The following is a 14,685-nucleotide window of genomic DNA, read 5'->3' as shown; positions in this document are numbered from 1 at the left end:
ACCTCGTATATATATATATATATATATCAATCAATCAATCAACTTTTTTCTTATATAGCACCAAATCACAACAAACAGTTGCATATATATATATATATATATATATATATATATATATATATATATATATAATATATATATATATATATATATATATATATATAATTTCTCTACATTGATTACAGACCTGCAGCGGGTCTGTAATCAACTTTTCTGCCCGGCTTTGCTTTGAACCTTGAACTATTCGAAGCAGTGATTCGTGGATTCATTGTTTAATTTTGCTTTATCCTAATTTTTCCCTGCTAAAACCCTGAAGAGCATATGTCTGTGAGTAATATTTAATATTTTTATGTTAAACCGACCTGTTATGGTCTTCTGAAACAGTTGATAAATGTATTTTATAACTTAAAAACGGGACCAATGCTAACGCATTAGCATATCTATGGCATTTTCAATGTTAAAGTTAGCATTAAGCTGTTCGCATCAGCACATTTGTGTTGATTTGTTTTCTGTATAATTAATGGCTCAGCGTTCGTTGTCGTAAAAGAGTCAAATTGTAATTTTTTAAATTTATTTTATTCATATATTAATAATAGCAACAACAATAATAATCTACATAATAGACAATAATAGTCAATAATAATAGACTAATAATGTTACAATACAATTTTAGAGAAAGAGACAAAAAGAACCTAATGAAACAAAAAAGATAAAACCATGTAACAATGAAAATAAATAAATACATATAGAAATAAATAACGGTTTCCTGTGAACACCTAGTGAGTAGCCTACTCTCATTTAGGTTTTGAAACCTTGTTTCTGAAGTGTTTTTGTGTGATGTGCACAATTTTCAGTATTTTGACTAATACTACCAGTCATTTACAAGCCTAGATAAACTTTGTAATATAATAAAAAATCAGTCCGTTTTTGATTATTAACATTTACTTGTACTTTTACTTTCAATACTTGAGTACATTTAGTTGTACATTACTTGTCATACTTAAGTACAATAAATACTAGATACTAGATACTAGATTTAAGACTTTTACTTGAGTAGCATTTCAATCGGAGACTTGAACTTCTACCAAAGTCATTTTTTAAATGGGTATCTGTACTTTTACTTAAGTGTGATTTTCCGGTACTTTATCAATCAACTTCAATCAACTTTTTTCTTGTATAGCGCCAAATCACAACAAACAGTTGCCCCAAGGTGCTCCACATTGCAAGGCAAGGCCATACAATAATTATGAAACACAGTCTACGTCTAAAGCAACATAACCAAGGGATGGTCCAGGGTCACCCGATCCAGCCCTAACTATAAGCCTTAGCGAAAAGGAAAGTTTTAAGCCTAATCTTAAAAGTAGAGAGGGTATCTGTCTCCCTGATCTGAATTGGGAGCTGGTTCCACAGGAGAGGAGCCTGAAAGCTGAAGGCTCTGCCTCCCATTCTACTCTTACAAACCCTAGGAACTACAAGTAAGCCCGCAGTCTGAGAGCGAAGCGCTCTAATGGGGTAATATGGTACTATGAGGTCCCTAAGATAAGATGGGACCTGATTATTCAAAACCTTATAAGTAAGAAGAAGAATTTTAAATTCTATTCTAGCATTAACAGGAAGCCAATGAAGGGAGGCCAACACGGGTGAGATATGCTCTCTCCTGCTAGTCCCCGTCAGTACTCTAGCTGCAGCATTCTGAACCAACTGAAGGCTTTTTAGGGAACTTTTAGGACAACCTGATAATAATGAATTACAATAGTCCAGCCTAGAGGAAACAAATGCATGAATTAGTTTTTCAGCATCACTCTGAGACAAGACCTTTCTGATTTTAGAGATATTGCGTAAATGCAAAAAGGCAGTCCTACATATTTGTTTAATATGCGCTTTGAATGACATATCCTGATCAAAAATAACTCCAAGATTTCTCACAGTATTACTAGAGATCAGGGAAATGCCATCCAGAGTAACGATCTGGTTAGACACCATGCTTCTAAGATTTGTGGGGCCAAGTACAATAACTTCAGTTTTATCTGAGTTTAAAAGCAGGAAATTAGAGGTCATCCATGTCTTTATGTCTGTAAGACAATCCTGCAGTTTAGCTAATTGGTGCGTATCCTCTGGCTTCATGGATAGATAAAGCTGGGTATCATCTGCGTAACAATGAAAATTTAAGCAATACCGTCTAATAATACTGCCCAAGGGAAGCATGTATAAAGTGAATAAAATTGGTCCTAGCACAGAACCTTGTGGAACTCCATAATTAACTTTAGTCTGTGAAGAAGATTCCCCATTTACATGAACAAACTGTAATCTATTAGACAAATATGATTCAAACCACCGCAGCGCAATGCCTTTAATACCTATGACATGCTCTAATCTCTGTAATAAAATTTTATGGTCAACAGTATCAAAAGCAGCACTGAGGTCCAACAGAACAAGCACAGAGATAAGTCCACTGTCCGAAGCCATAAGAAGATCATTTGTAACCTTCACTAATGCTGTTTCTGTACTATGATGAATTCTAAAACCTGACTGAAACTCTTCAAATAGACCATTCCTCTGCAGGTGATCAGTTAGCTGTTTTACAACTACCCTCTCAAGAATCTTTGAGAGAAAAGGAAGGTTGGAGATTGGCCTATAATTAGCTAAGATAGCTGGGTCAAGTGATGGCTTTTTAAGTAATGGTTTAATTACTGCCACCTTAAAGGCCTGTGGTACATAACCAACTAACAAAGATAGATTGATCATATTTAAGATTGAAGCATTAAATAATGGTAGGACTTCCTTGAGCAGCCTGGCAGGAATGGGGTCTAATAAGCATGTTGATGGTTTGGATGAAGTAACTAATGAAAATAACTCAGACAGAACAATCGGAGAGAAAGAGTCTAACCAAATACCGGCATCACTGAAAGCAGCCAAAGATAACGATACATCTTTGGGATGGTTATGAGTAATTTTTTCTCTAATAGTCAAAATTTTGTTAGCAAAGAAAGTCATGAAGTCATTAATAGTTAAAGTTAATGGAATACTCAGCTCAATAGAGCTCTGACTCTTTGTCAGCCTGGCTACAGTGCTGAAAAGAAACCTGGGGTTGTTCTTATTTTCTTCAATTAGTGATGAGTAGAAAGATGTCCTAGCTTCACGAAGGGCTTTCTTATAGAGCAACAAACTCTTTTTCCAGGCTAAGTGAAGATCTTCTAATTTAGTGAGACGCCATTTCCTCTCCAACTTACGGGTTATCTGCTTTAAGCTACGAGTTTGTGAGTTATACCACGGAGTCAGACACTTCTGATTTAAAGCTCTCTTTTTCAGAGGAGCTACAGCATCCAAAGTTGTCTTCAATGAGGATGTAAAACTATTGACAAGATACTCTAACTCCCTTACAGAGTTTAGGTAGCTACTCTGCTCTGTGTTGGTATATGACATTAGAGAACATAAAGAAGGAATCATATCCTTAAACCTAGTTACAGCGCTTTCTGAAAGACTTCTAGTGTAATGAAACTTATTCCCCACTGCAGGGTAGTCCATCAGGGTAAATGTAAATGTTATTAAAAAATGATCAGACAAAAGGGAGTTTTCAGGGAATACTGTTAAGTCTTCTATTTCCATACCATAAGTCAGAACAAGATCTAAAATATGATTAAAGTGGTGGGTGGACTCATTTACTTTTTGAGCAAAGCCGATAGAGTCTAATAATAGATTAAATGCAGTGTTGAGGCTGTCATTCTCAGCATCTGTGTGGATGTTAAAATCGCCCACTATAATTATCTTATCTGAGCTAAGCACTAAGTCAGACAAAAGGTCTGAAAATTCACAGAGAAACTCACAGTAACGACCAGGTGGACGATAGATAATAACAAATAAAACTGTTTTTTGGGACTTCCAATTTGGATGGACAAGACTAAGAGACAAGCTTTCAAATGAATTAAAGCTCTGTCTAGGTTTTTGATTAATTAATAAGCTGGAATGGAAGATTGCTGCTAATCCTCCGCCCCGGCCCGTGCTACGAGCATTCTGACAGTTAGTGTGACTCGGGGGTGTTGACTCATTTAAACTAACATATTCATCCTGCTGTAACCAAGTTTCTGTTAGGCAGAATAAATCAATACGTTGATCAATTATTATATCATTTACCAACAGGGACTTAGAAGAAAGAGACCTAATGTTTAATAGACCACATTTAACTGTTTTAGTCTGTGGTGCAATTGAAGGTGCTATATTATTTTTTCTTTTTGAATTTTTATGCTTAAATAGATTTTTGCTAGTTATTGGTGGTCTGGGAGCAGGCACCGTCTCTACGGGGATGGGGTAATAGGGGGATGGCAGGGGGAGAGAAGCTGCAGAGAGGTGTATAAGACCACAGCTCTGCCTCCTGGTCCCAACGCTAGACAGTCACAGTTTGGAGGATCCCAAAAAATTGGCCAGATTTCTAGAAATGAGAGCTGCTCCCTCTAAAGTGGGATGGATGCCGTCTCTCCTAACAAGACCAGGTTTTCCCCAGAAGCTTTGCCAATTATCAATGAAGCCCACCTCATTTTTTGGACACCACTCAGACAGCCAGCAATTCAAGGAGAACATGCGGCTAAACATGTCACTCCCGGTCTGATTGGGGAGGGGCCCAGAGAAAACAACAGAGTCCGACATTGTTTTTGCAAAGTTACACACCGATTCAATGTTAATTTTAGTGACCTCCGATTGGCGTAACCGAGTGTCATTACTGCCGACGTGAATTACAATCTTACCAAATTTACGCTTAGCCTTAGCCAGCAATTTCAAATGTCCTTCGATGTCGCCTGCTCTGGCCCCCGGAAGACAATTGACAATGGTTGCTGGTGTCGCTAACTTCACATTTCTCAAAACAGAGTCGCCAATAACCAGAGTTTGATCCTCGGCGAGTGTATCGTCGAGTGGGGAAAAACGGTTAGAGATGTGAACGGGTTGACGGTGTACACGGGGCTTCTGTTTAGGGCTACGCTTCCTCCTCACAGTCACCCAGTCAGCCTGCCTTCCCGACTGCACGGGGTCTGCCAGGGGGTAACTAACGGCGGCTAAGCTACCTTGGTCCGCACCGACTACAGGGGCCTGGCTAGCTGTAGAATTTCCACGGTGCGGAGCCGAGCCTCCAATTCGCCCAGCCTGGCCTCCAAAGCTACGAATAAACTGCACTTATTACATGTACCGTTACTGCTAAAAGAGGCCGAGGAATAACTAAACATTTCACACCCAGAGCAGAAAAGTACGGGAGAGACAGGAGAAGCCGCCATGCTAAAACGGCTAAGAGCTAGTAGCTACGCTAAGCTAGCGGATTCCCAAACAGGGAATCCGACACTAGACAGGCTGTGGAGCAGCACAGGTAACGCACGACAACAGTGCTAAAATAAAATAAAAATCCACTAGACAGGCTGTGGAGCAGCACAGGTAACGCACAACAACAGTGCTAAAAAATAAAATAAAATAAAAATAAAAATCCACTGGACAGGCTGTGGAGCAGCACAGGTAACGCACAACAACAGTGCTAAAAAATAAAATAAAATAAAAATAAAAATCCACTGGACAGGCTGTGGAGCAGCACAGGCAACGCACGACAACAGTGCTAAAACAAAATAAAAATCCACTAGACAGGCTGTGGAGCAGCACAGGTAACGCACGACAACAGTGCTAAAATAAAATAAAAATCCACTAGACAGGCTGTGGAGCAGCACAGGTAACGCACGACAACAGTGCTAAAATAAAATAAAATAAAAATAAAAATCCACTGGACAGGCTGTGGAGCAGCACAGGCAACGCACGACAACAGTGCTAAAACAAAATAAAAATCCACTAGACAGGCTGTGGAGCAGCACAGGTAACGCACGACAACAGTGCTAAAATAAAATAAAAATCCACTAGACAGGCTGTGGAGCAGCACAGGTAACGCACAACAACAGTGCTAAAATAAAATAAAAATAAAAATCCACTGGACAGGCTGTGGAGCAGCACAGGTAACGCACGACAACAGTGCTAAAATAAAATAAAAATCCACTAGACAGGCTGTGGAGCAGCACAGGTAACGCACGACAACAGTGCTAAAATAAAATAAAAATCCACTGGACAGGCTGTGGAGCAGCACAGGTAACGCACGACAACAGTGCTAAAACAAAATAAAAATCCACTAGACAGGCTGTGGAGCAGCACAGGTAACGCACGACAACAGTGCTAAAATAAAATAAAAATCCACTAGACAGGCTGTGGAGCAGCACAGGTAACGCACAACAACAGTGCTAAAATAAAATAAAAATAAAATCCACTGGACAGGCTGTGGAGCAGCACAGGTAACGCACGACAACAGTGCTAAAATAAAATAAAAATCCACTAGACAGGCTGTGGAGCAGCACAGGTAACGCACGACAACAGTGCTAAAATAAAATAAAAATCCACTGGACAGGCTGTGGAGCAGCACAGGCAACGCACGACAACAGTGCTAAAACAAAATAAAAATCCACTAGACAGGCTGTGGAGCAGCACAGGTAACGCACGACAACAGTGCTAAAACAAAATAAAAATCCACTAGACAGGCTGTGGAGCAGCACAGGTAACACACAACAACAGTGCTAAAAAATAAAATAAAATAAAAATAAAAATCCATATGCAACACTGCTATTAATAATTTCTTATGTATCCAACCTCGTAGGTTGATCGTTAAAATTAAATTCGTTAGTTCTAAAAGCCATCATAATTATTTATAGGAAAACGTTCTATTTTTATTTCTCAAACAAATGTTTGGGCCAGAAAACAGGCTTTGATCTTTGGTTTCATTCTATAATACTGGACTTATTTTTCTACTAAGGTTTGAACTTTGAGAGTGTTTACACAGGAGAGAAAAGTGAGAAAATGTTAATGCCTGTTTGAAAAAAGTGTATAAAGTGTGTCGTGAGGGGTTTTACAGCCTTAAAACATCTATAATAATTGTAAAAAATAACGCTGACTACTTCACGGATTTTGCCTATTGTGGATTATTTTTTGGAACGTAACTCCCGCAGAGCAATAGATTTAAAAATTCTTTTGTTCCTTTGTCTATTACTGTTTCCTGTGTTTTTGTAATGGTATATTATGTGGTTGTTGCATGATTGCATGTGCTTTTACTTTTTTAATCACAGCATTGCAAGCCCAAGACAAATTTCTCTTGGGACAATAAAGTAAAACTTGACCTTGACCTTGATAAACGAGAGCCCACTGTACAGGGAATCTTGTTAAAGTTGAGTGTCACATGGATTCCAGTCATTATCAGCAGATTCTTGAGACCAACGTTCATGAATCAGTGACAAAGTTGAAGTTGCACTAGGGCTGGATCTTTCAACAAGACGACGACAGTAAACACTGCTCAAAATCTACTCAGGCATTCATGCAGAGGAACAAGTACAATGTTCTGGAATGGTCATAGTTAGGGCTGGATCAGGTGACCCTGAACCATCCCTTAGTTATGCTGCTATAGACGTAGACTGCTGGGGGGTTCCCATGATGCACTGTTTCTTTCTCTTTTTGCTCTGTATGCACCACTCTGCATTTAATCATTAGTGATCGATCTCTGCTCCCCTCCACAGCATGTCTTTTTCCTGGTTCTCTCCCTCAGCCCCAACCAGTCCCAGCAGAAGACTGCCCCTCCCTGAGCCTGGTTCTGCTGGAGGTTTCTTCCTGTTAAAAGGGAGTTTTTCCTTCCCACTGTAGCCAAGTGCTTGCTCACAGGGGGTCGTTTTGACCGTTGGGGTTTTACATAATTATTGTATGGCCTTGCCTTACAATATAAAGCGCCTTGGGGCAACTGTTTGTTGTGATTTGGCGCTATATAAAAAAATTGATTGATTGATTGATTGATTGATCTCAGTCCTCAGACCTGAATGTTATTGAAAATCTGTGGTGTGATTTTAAGCGGCTGTCCATGCTGGGAAACCAACAACCCTGAGATGTTTTGTACAGAAGAATGGTCCAAAATACCTTCAACCAGAATCCAGACTCTCATTGGAAGCTATAGGAAGCGTTTAGAGGCTGTTATTTCTGCAGAAGGAGGATCTACTAAATATTGATGTATTTCTTTCTGTTGGGCTGCCTAAATTTATCCACCTGCCTAATTTTCTTTAAAAATTATTGCACACTTTCTGTAAATCCTATAAACTTCATTTCACTTCTCAAATATAACTGTGTTTGTCTGGATATATGATATTATAAGGCAGTTAAGTTGTTAATAAGACTACAAGCATGCTGTTCTATTTTGTTTTAATCTTTCCAAGCCTAGGTTGGGTCAGTGAATGCAGCATCACTATCTAAGTAACATTTTACAATTTCAATTTCAATTTATTTTCATTTATGAGGTCTATTAGAAAAGAAACCGACCTTTTTATTTTTTCAAAAACTATATGGATTTGAATCACGTGTGATTGCGTCAGACAAGCTTGAACCCTCGTGCGCATGCATGAGTTTTTCCACACCTGTCGGTTGCGTCATTTGCCTGTGAGCAGGCTTTGAGTGAGGAGTGGTCCAGCCCCCTCAGCGGATTTTCATTGTCAGGAAATGGCGGAATGATTTGGGCTTTTTTTCCATCTGAATTTTTTCAGGAACTGTTAGAGACTGGCAGCTGGAAACCATTAGAAAAATTTATCTGGCTTTCGGTGAAAATTTTATGGGCTTCACAGAGAATAAGGAATGTTACTACAGCTTTAAGGACGGCTTTAAGGATGCTCGGCGCACCGCGCTCTGTGCCGCCATCGAGAGCCACAAACCACCGGATCATTTCTAAACGGATGGCTCTGTGGATACGAGACCGTCGTGTGCACTTTCTCTGGTTATCACAAGAGCTGGACATCAACCATTTTCCGTCAGATTTCACTTTTAACAAGAGATTTTGTCATGGAAAGCCGAGCGGAGGCTTCGCGCGTCACGACTGATTTGCTGATGGAGCGAGACAAAACCACCTCCATTTTGGTCTCACAGGACGGCTATGAGATGGCGTTCAGACAGCTGTCGGTGGTTTTTCCATCGAGTGATTATCCGAGAAATTGTGGATGTGCCTGGACATGCCAGAACATGTCCCGTGAGGCTTCATCACGGCGTTGCTGTGTGCCATGCAGCACCGCCGCGACGCGCAAAGCCTCCACTCCTCTTTCCATGACAAAAACTCCTGTAACAGTGGAATGTGCCGTTCATTTCCAAACTGGATGCTGTGTTTTATCCGGGACGTCGTCTGACTAGCAAAGGAATTCTGAGGAATGTTCTGGCATGTCCAGGCTCATCCACAATTTCTCGGATAATCACTCGATGGAAAAACCACCGACAGCTGTCTGAACGCCATCTCAAAGCCGTCCTGTGAGACCAAAACGGAGGTGTTCCTTTGTCTCGCTCCATCAGCAAATCGGTCATGACGCACGAAGCCTCCGCTCGGCTTTCCATGACAAAATCTCTTGTTAAAAGTGAAATCTGCCGGAAAATGGTTGATGTCCAGCTCTTGTGATAACCAGAGAAAGTGCACACGACGGTCTCGTATCCACAGAGCCATCCGTTTAGAAATGATCCGGTGGTTTGTGGCTCTCGATGGCGGCACGGAGCGCGGTGCGCCGAGCGTTCTTAAAGCCATCCTTAAAGCTGTAGTAACAGTCCTTATTCTCTGTGAAGCCCGTAAAATTTTCACCGAAAGCCAGATAAATTTTTCTAATGGTTTCCAGCTGTCAGTCTCTAACAGTTTCTGAAAAAATTCTGATGGAAACAAAGCTCAAATTATTCCACCATTTCCTGACAATGAAAATCCGCCGAGGGGGTGGACCACTCCTCACTCAAAGCCTGCTCACAGGCGAATGATGCAACCGACAGGCGTGGAAAAACTCACGCATGCGCACGAGGGTTCAAGCTTGTCTGATGCAATCACGTGATTCAAATCCATATGGTTTTTGAAAAAATATTAAGGTTGGATACTTTTCTAATAGACCTCGTATATAGTGCCAAATCACAACAGAGTTGCCTCAAGGCGCTTCACACAAGTAAGGTCTAACCTTACTAACTCCCAGAGCAGCAGTGGTAAGGGAAAAACTCCATCTAAGGAAGAAACCTCAAGCAGACCAGACTCAAAGGGTGACCGTCTGCTAGGGCCATGCTACAGATATAAATTACAGAACAATTCACAAAACAAATATACAGGAAATGCCATTGGTGCACAGCACAGGAGGGTCTCCAGCACAAATACCACACCCATCTCTGGATGGATCATCTGCCATCGCAAGCTTTATTATTCAGTTCTCTTAGTTGTATGGCGCTCATGGCTCACTGCATGGACACTGCTAAAACGCTGTCTGTGCCAGAGCTAGAGGCCAACACAACACAGGTATTATCCAGGCGATCATCAGCTATGATTGTACACTAACCTGTTGCCGGAGCCAAGTAAAGTTTGCAGAAGAAGATCCTTTGTCGTGTGAATCTGTCAGGACGTGAGTTTGCTCTGTTTTGCTTTGTTTTGTCTTTATCTGTTTGGTTGCTCTCCAGTTTGTCTGTTCCTCCGTGTGATCTTTTTCTGCATTGGCTTCTCTGTCTCTCTTGGTGGTGGGTGTGTCTCTGCTCTCCTGACCACGACCTTGTTCTAGGCTCCTCCTCACGCACCTGCTGTCAATCTGCTGCTAATCACTGGGATGTATTTATACTGCTCATTTTGCTCTGTTTCTTCACCAGATTGATGCGCCCTGTACCTTCTTTCCAGCTCTCGATCCTGTTTCCTCTTGTTCTGCCAGCCTCATCATGTTCACGATCTCCAACCTGTTTAATCCGACCGTGTCTAAGCCTGACGTTTTTTGTACTGCTGCTGTGTATTTTGGACTGCTTTTCTGTGTATCGACCTCTGCTGTTTACGCCACTAAAGTCTTCTAACCAGAGCTGCCTGAGTGAGCCTTGCATTTGTGTCCAATCCATACATTCTGTCAGAATCACTGTACCCACGCACCTCCGACGCACCGGAAGGTAAAGCACAACAATATATTTAACTAAAATTGCTGATCCAAACAACCAATGATTTGTAAAGGAAAATCATGGAAATGCCCAGACTTTTACATACAACTGTATATACACATAAAAGCCTCATTGAGATTAAAAATGCTGTGGTGAGCAGCAGTGTGAGGTGTGAGCAGCACAGAAGACGGTCGGTGTATATACAGACGCCCGTACCGCTTGCTACAGCCTGCGACCATGGTCGGTGTCCGCAGGCTAGGCCCGCTGTTGTGTCGGTGCCCCATCCAAGCTCATGGCTCGCCGAAGGTCGCAAACCAGGCCCACGGCTCGTCGGAGGTCACTAATCAGGCTCGCAGCTCATCTGTGATTGCCATCCAGGCTCGGGGCTCACTGGAGGCTGCCAGTTGGACCTGCGACTCATTGGTGTCTGCCATCCAGGCCCACAGCTCGTGGAAGGCTGCTAGCCGGACTCACAACTTGTCAGAGGCCGCTGGTTGGGGCCGCAGCTTGTCGAAGGTTGCTAACCAGGCTCGTGGCTCATCGGCGTCTGTCAGACACTGGAAGTCGCCAGCTGGACCCACAACTCTTCAGAGGCTACCAGCCAGGCCCACTGCAGCGACAGAGGCCACCACCACCTCGGCAGTCTGCTTGTCTTTTCTGCTGGGAAGTCGGGACACCATAGGCTAAGATAAGCTAAGCTAAGCTAACTGAGCTAAACTGCATTTAGCTCAGCTGACTTTTGAATTTCAGCTTATTATTTTATTTTTACTTTATTTTACTATTCTATTTTATTGTTTTTATTCTTTGTTAATTTTAGGAGTGGGTTACTTTGGGAGCTTTAGGGGCCTTAGGTGTTTTTATGAAATTTTGCACGATGCTGGCAGAAAGGGTGGCTCTCTTAGAGAGCCGTGTTCATAATCTAGAACAGCTTATTAGCTTAGACGAGATAGATGTTATGGGCAAGGTTGATGTTGGGCCAGCTGGTGTGCCTACTGGCATCAGCTCAGAACTGCTGGCTGTGGAGGACGGTTTTCAGACTGTAGTTAGGCGGAGAAAGTCACATGGGGCTCGGCGGAAGTCATGTGGGGCTCGTCGCCCAGTTGTGGCACCCAAATTACATTCGCCTCTGCAAACTACGAACTGATTTTCTCCCCTGGATATGCCTGATATCAGTTTTTTGACTTCCACTCCTATCTCTTGGCCGAAATGTCGGGTGTTAGTGATAGGGGATTCTATCACCCGCAAAATTAGGTTGCAAACTCTGGCTGATGTTAAATGTATTCCTGGGACTATAGCTCCTGACATTGCCTCCCACGTCAGGGTACTGATGTTGCAGAAGGGTAAACAGACTAAGAAACATGACATGAGATACAGTCACTTAATTATTCACATTTGCGCCAATGACATAAAGATGAAGCACTCAGAAGTCACAAAAATGGATATAGAGAGGACTTGTGACCTTGCCAGAAAGATATGTCTGCATTGATTAGTAGTCTCTGGTCCCCTCCCCTCCTGGGGTAATAATGAGGCTTTTAGCAGGCTGATTTTGTTAAATAGGTGGCTGGCACAGTTTTTGTAGTTTTATTGATAACTGGCCTTCGTTCTGGGGCCACCATGACTTGCTGATGCCGGCTGGCCTTCACCCTACTGGGGAAGGCACGGCCATCATGTCCGCCAACATAGATAGAGCTCTACAGGGAAGGTAACATTAGGGTTTTACAGCAGGTCACAGAGCAGGGGATTAGAGACACTGCAGGGCTTATGACAAATGTGGATGTGGTATCCACCAGCTTAGCGGGGAATTTGGTGCAGACAACCCATTGTGGTGATAGTGGTTTTTCAGGGAGGTAAATTTATCGGGATGAGACTGTGGTTTGCTTCTGCAGACATGTCCTTAAAAATCATAGAGGGATGTGTTTTGCAAACTTAATACCCATTACTAAACTGGATGACACTAAATTCGAGGATGGCCTACTGGTTGTTCCAGCAAAATTAAATATTTCATGTCTATAGCCTACAATCCGCATGGAATGTCTCAAACCTAAACCTACTTCCAGGCACCTTTTAAATGTTACTCTGGAACCACCCCCAAACCTGAACAGGCCAGTGGTTAACTCCACTGAGGTCCCTAGTTTGGGACTAATTAACATCAGATCACTTTCCTCAAAATCTCTGTAATTAATGATCTAATCTTGGATCACCACTTAGATATGATTGGGTTATGTGAAACCTTGCTTAAACCTACAGCTGTCCTTCCCTTGAATGAGGCCTGCCCACCGGCATACACATTTAGTCACGTTTCTCGTGGTGCGAAGCAAGGCAGACATGTTGCTTTTATTTATAATCTAGGTTTAAGTTATTAGCTGTTGGGGGTCACAAATATAATTCGTCTGAGCATCTGATTCTCTGCTCTGCCCATGATGCTACGTATTGTCAGGGTCAGAAGTATGGAAATCCATTGTGTTATTTTGTCACTGTTTATAGGCCTCCCGACCCATACTCTAAATTCTTAGATGAATTTGGTGCATTCATCTCTAGCTTGTCAACTAGTGTGGATAACATTTTGATTATTGGTGATGTTAACATTCATATAAATAAGCCCTCTGATCCCCTTTGGAAATCATTTATGGAAATTATGGATGCATTAGGATTCCAGCAATGCATTCGGGACTTGACGCACATTTGTGGAAATACCTTGGATTTGATTCTCACACGTGGTTTTGCTGTCATTAATATCGACATCTTGCCTCTTATTAGGTTTACATTTACGCTGCCACATTTAGTGGAGCAACAACCTTGTCTATTACTGCGGCGACGCAGTTGTATGTAAAATATCAGGACTGCCTGATATTTTAGATTCAAGTCTGGAAAATGCTCAATCAGTAGATAGTCTTGCGGATAGTTTAAATTCAGCGCTCAAAACTACACTTGATAATACTGTGCCTCCTCTATTAAGGCCAGGCCTTCCCAAGGCACAGTTGCCTTGGTTCAGTGGTTACTTGCGTGACCTCAGGCAGAAGGCTAGAGGTTTCGAATGGAAATGGCGTAGCTCCAAATTTGAGGTGTTCCACCTTGCACGGTGTGATGCTATCTTAGATTATAAGCATGCACTACTGCCTACAAAGCGGACATATCACTCTGATTTGATCAATAAAAATAAGCATAAGTCAAAGTTTTTGTTGACATGGTAGCAATTCTCATTCATGGACAGCCACCTGTTCCTTTTTCAGCACAGGATGTCTTGGATTATTTCGAAAAGAAAATAGAAGACATCAGGTTGAGCATATCTCAGCATGTCTTAGTGCAGCCACCACACCCTACTATGGAGGTGGGTGCTACCACTGAGGTGTTACCTAGATTTATAGAATTTGATGGGCGCGCTGATGAAACTCATGACGTCTACAAAAAGCACTTCTTATTTAATCCCATACCAAAAAAAAAAACTGTTTAAGTACCTGTGGTCCATTCTTGGGCCAACTGTGCTGGAAATTGTTAATCTCACTAACTTCTGGATCTGTTCCTAAATGTTTTAAATCTGCAGTGATTACTTAAGAAACCTAATCGTGACCCCAGTGTATTGAAAAATTATAGGCCGGGGGTCACGAGGGTTCACCGAGCAAGATGGATGCTTGAAAGAGCTCTCCCGATTGAGGCCCTCGATTTTACTTTATTTCGCTATCAAAATTCGCTTCTCAGTAACGAACTGTTGTTGCTGGCTGTGGACATGAT

The 14,685-nt window shown here is 41.8% G+C and overlaps 1 protein-coding gene across 1 annotated transcript in view; it reads right to left on the bottom strand.

Moving 5' to 3' along the window:
• mlsl (malate synthase-like) overlaps positions 1 to 10,751 on the bottom strand; it is a 149,644-nt gene extending 138,893 nt beyond the window's left edge. Inside the window, 1 exon segment of the mRNA XM_034180985.1 lies at positions 10,701 to 10,751. Within this exon segment, the coding sequence (XP_034036876.1) occupies positions 10,701 to 10,751 (51 nt within the window).
• Positions 10,752 to 14,685: the final 3,934 nt, after the last annotated feature.

The sequence above is a fragment of the Thalassophryne amazonica genome, chromosome 11, assembly GCF_902500255.1.
Source record: "Thalassophryne amazonica chromosome 11, fThaAma1.1, whole genome shotgun sequence".
In the NCBI taxonomy this organism is placed as follows: domain Eukaryota; kingdom Metazoa; phylum Chordata; class Actinopteri; order Batrachoidiformes; family Batrachoididae; genus Thalassophryne; species Thalassophryne amazonica.
Note: the sequence above shows the minus strand (reverse complement) of the source record. Positions and strands in the feature narration are given on the sequence as shown.